Source organism: Drosophila suzukii (genome assembly GCF_043229965.1).
Source record: "Drosophila suzukii chromosome 2 unlocalized genomic scaffold, CBGP_Dsuzu_IsoJpt1.0 scf_2c, whole genome shotgun sequence".
NCBI classification, from domain to species: Eukaryota; Metazoa; Arthropoda; class Insecta; order Diptera; family Drosophilidae; genus Drosophila; species Drosophila suzukii.
Window position 1 is genome coordinate 31,110,186 of NW_027255896.1, and position 2,083 is coordinate 31,112,268.

A 2,083-nucleotide genomic window follows, 5' to 3' on the forward strand; every position below is an offset into this window, starting at 1 on the left:
AGGGTCTGTTGAGTCGACTATAGGAAACGTATTACAATTGATTTAAAAGACGCCTTTTGGCAAATACCTCTCGAAACCAAAAGCAGAGAGAAAACCGCGTTTACAGTGCCCAGCAGGCCACTGTATCAGTTTAAAGTCATGCCGTTCGGCTTGTGCAATGCCGCACAAAGAATGTGCCGACTAATGGATAAAGTTATACCAGCGGCGCTACGCGAGAATGTATTTGTGTATCTGGAAGACTTACTGGTCTGTTCACCTACATTTGAAGCCCACATTGATATGTTGAGCCACGTCAGTGCCTGCTTACAGCGGGCAGAGCTAATGATAAATGTAGACAAGAGCACGTTTTGCTACAGCCAGGCAAGATATTTAGGATATGAGTTGGGGGAGGATGCATCCGAACGGATGACGCGAAAATACAATCGATCCAGGAATTTCCCCAGCCTAGCTCCGCCAAACAGATGCGGAGGTTCCTGGGAATGACAGGCTGGTACAGGAGGTTCATCCAAAACTACGCCCAGACAGCGGCACCGCTTCACGACTTTTTGAAGAAAGACCGCATAAAGAAATTTGAATTGTCAGAAGAGGCAATCAAGGCGTTTGAACTTTTGAAAACCAGCATGGCAACAGCACCGGTACTCGTCACCCCGGATTTTAGGAAACCATTTACCATCCAATGTGATGCCTCGACTACTGGAGTGGGGGGAGTTTTGTTCCAAACCGATGTCGAAGGCGGAAAACATCCAATCGCCTATATGTCAGCCAAATTGAAAAAGCACAGCGGAATTACAGCATTACCGAGCTTGAATGCTATGCCGCTATCCTCAGCATTACGAAATTCCGTGCCTACGTAGATGGGATGCCCTTCAAAGTGATCACTGACCACGCTAGTCAAAAATGGCTGATGAGTCAGAAAGACTTATCAGCAGGCTTGCACGATGGAGTCTGAAGCTACAAGCGTTTGACTTCACCATAGAACACAGGAAAGGGTCACTAAATGTAGTCCCAGATGCTCTCTCACGAGTTCATATGGACGAGCTACAGAAGGCTGGGGCGGAAGAACTGGACATACACATCAACCTTGATTCGACAGCGTTCCAGTCATCGGATTATGTCAACCTAGTGCAGGCGGTGGACGAAAATGTAGGTAAAAGTCCAGACCTTCAAACATCAGAAGACTATGTATATGAACGGATGGGATTCTGCCTAAACGACGCTGTGGATGAAGCCCGAGCATGGAAGCTCTGGGTTCCCGCCGAGCTGCGTCCTGATTTAGTCTGGAGAGCACATCATGCATGGGCATGGGGGGTTGCACAAATCACTAGTCAAATTGAGACAGTTTTACTATTGGCCAGGCATGGCTGTAGATGTCCAAGAAGTAGTAAAGGAATGCGAGGTCTGTAAGATCACCAAGACCGCCAACAAAAGTGACCGACCACCCATGGGAGAACAGCGGGTTACGGAGCGGGTTGGCCAAAGGTTGTTCATCGACTTTATGGGACCATACCCGAGGACCAAAGCTGGGAACTCGGTGATTTTTGTATGCCTAGACCATTTCTCCAAGTTAGTCTGGCTGCAGCCGATGAGAAATGCAGTAGCTGCAGAAGTCATCAAATTCCTTGAGACCAAAATTTTCCATCAATTTGGAGTCCCCGAGTTGGTACACTCAGACAACTGCAAACAATTTGTGTCTCAAATATTTGGCGAGCTAATGACCCGCCACGGTATTCGACACGTAAAGACTGGACTTTACTCCCCACAAGCGAACGCGGCTGAGAGGGTAAACCGATCTGTACTCCAAATTTTGCGAGCAACAATTGCCACTGATCAGAGAAGTTGGGATACCCAACTAAGTCAAATAGAGTGTGCCCTTAGGAATGGCCTACACGAGTCAATAGGCATGGAACCATATTACGCCATGTTCGGAACGCGGATGGTTACCCATGGAACAGCTTATCCGATTCTACGAAAACTGGGGGGATTACAGGCAGGAGATGGTTACCCATGGAACAGCTTATCCGATTCTACGAAAACTGGGGGGAATACAGGCAGGAGATCCACAGATAAGTCTCCCAGACAAGAT

General features: G+C 47.8%; 1 protein-coding gene across 1 annotated transcript; it reads left to right on the forward strand.

The window, feature by feature from the left end:
• The first annotated feature begins 461 nt into the window (after positions 1 to 461).
• LOC139354409 (uncharacterized) lies at positions 462 to 854 on the forward strand. The gene has a single exon (XM_070998637.1). It carries the CDS (start codon positions 462 to 464, stop codon positions 852 to 854), a length of 393 nt encoding a protein of 130 aa, XP_070854738.1.
• The last annotated feature ends 1,229 nt before the right edge of the window (positions 855 to 2,083 follow it).

Bases quoted from the DNA above. Each gene is read 5' to 3' on its own strand.
- LOC139354409 (XM_070998637.1), top strand. From the start codon at position 462: ATGCGGAGGTTCCTGGGAATGACAGGCTGGTACAGGAGGTTCATCCAA.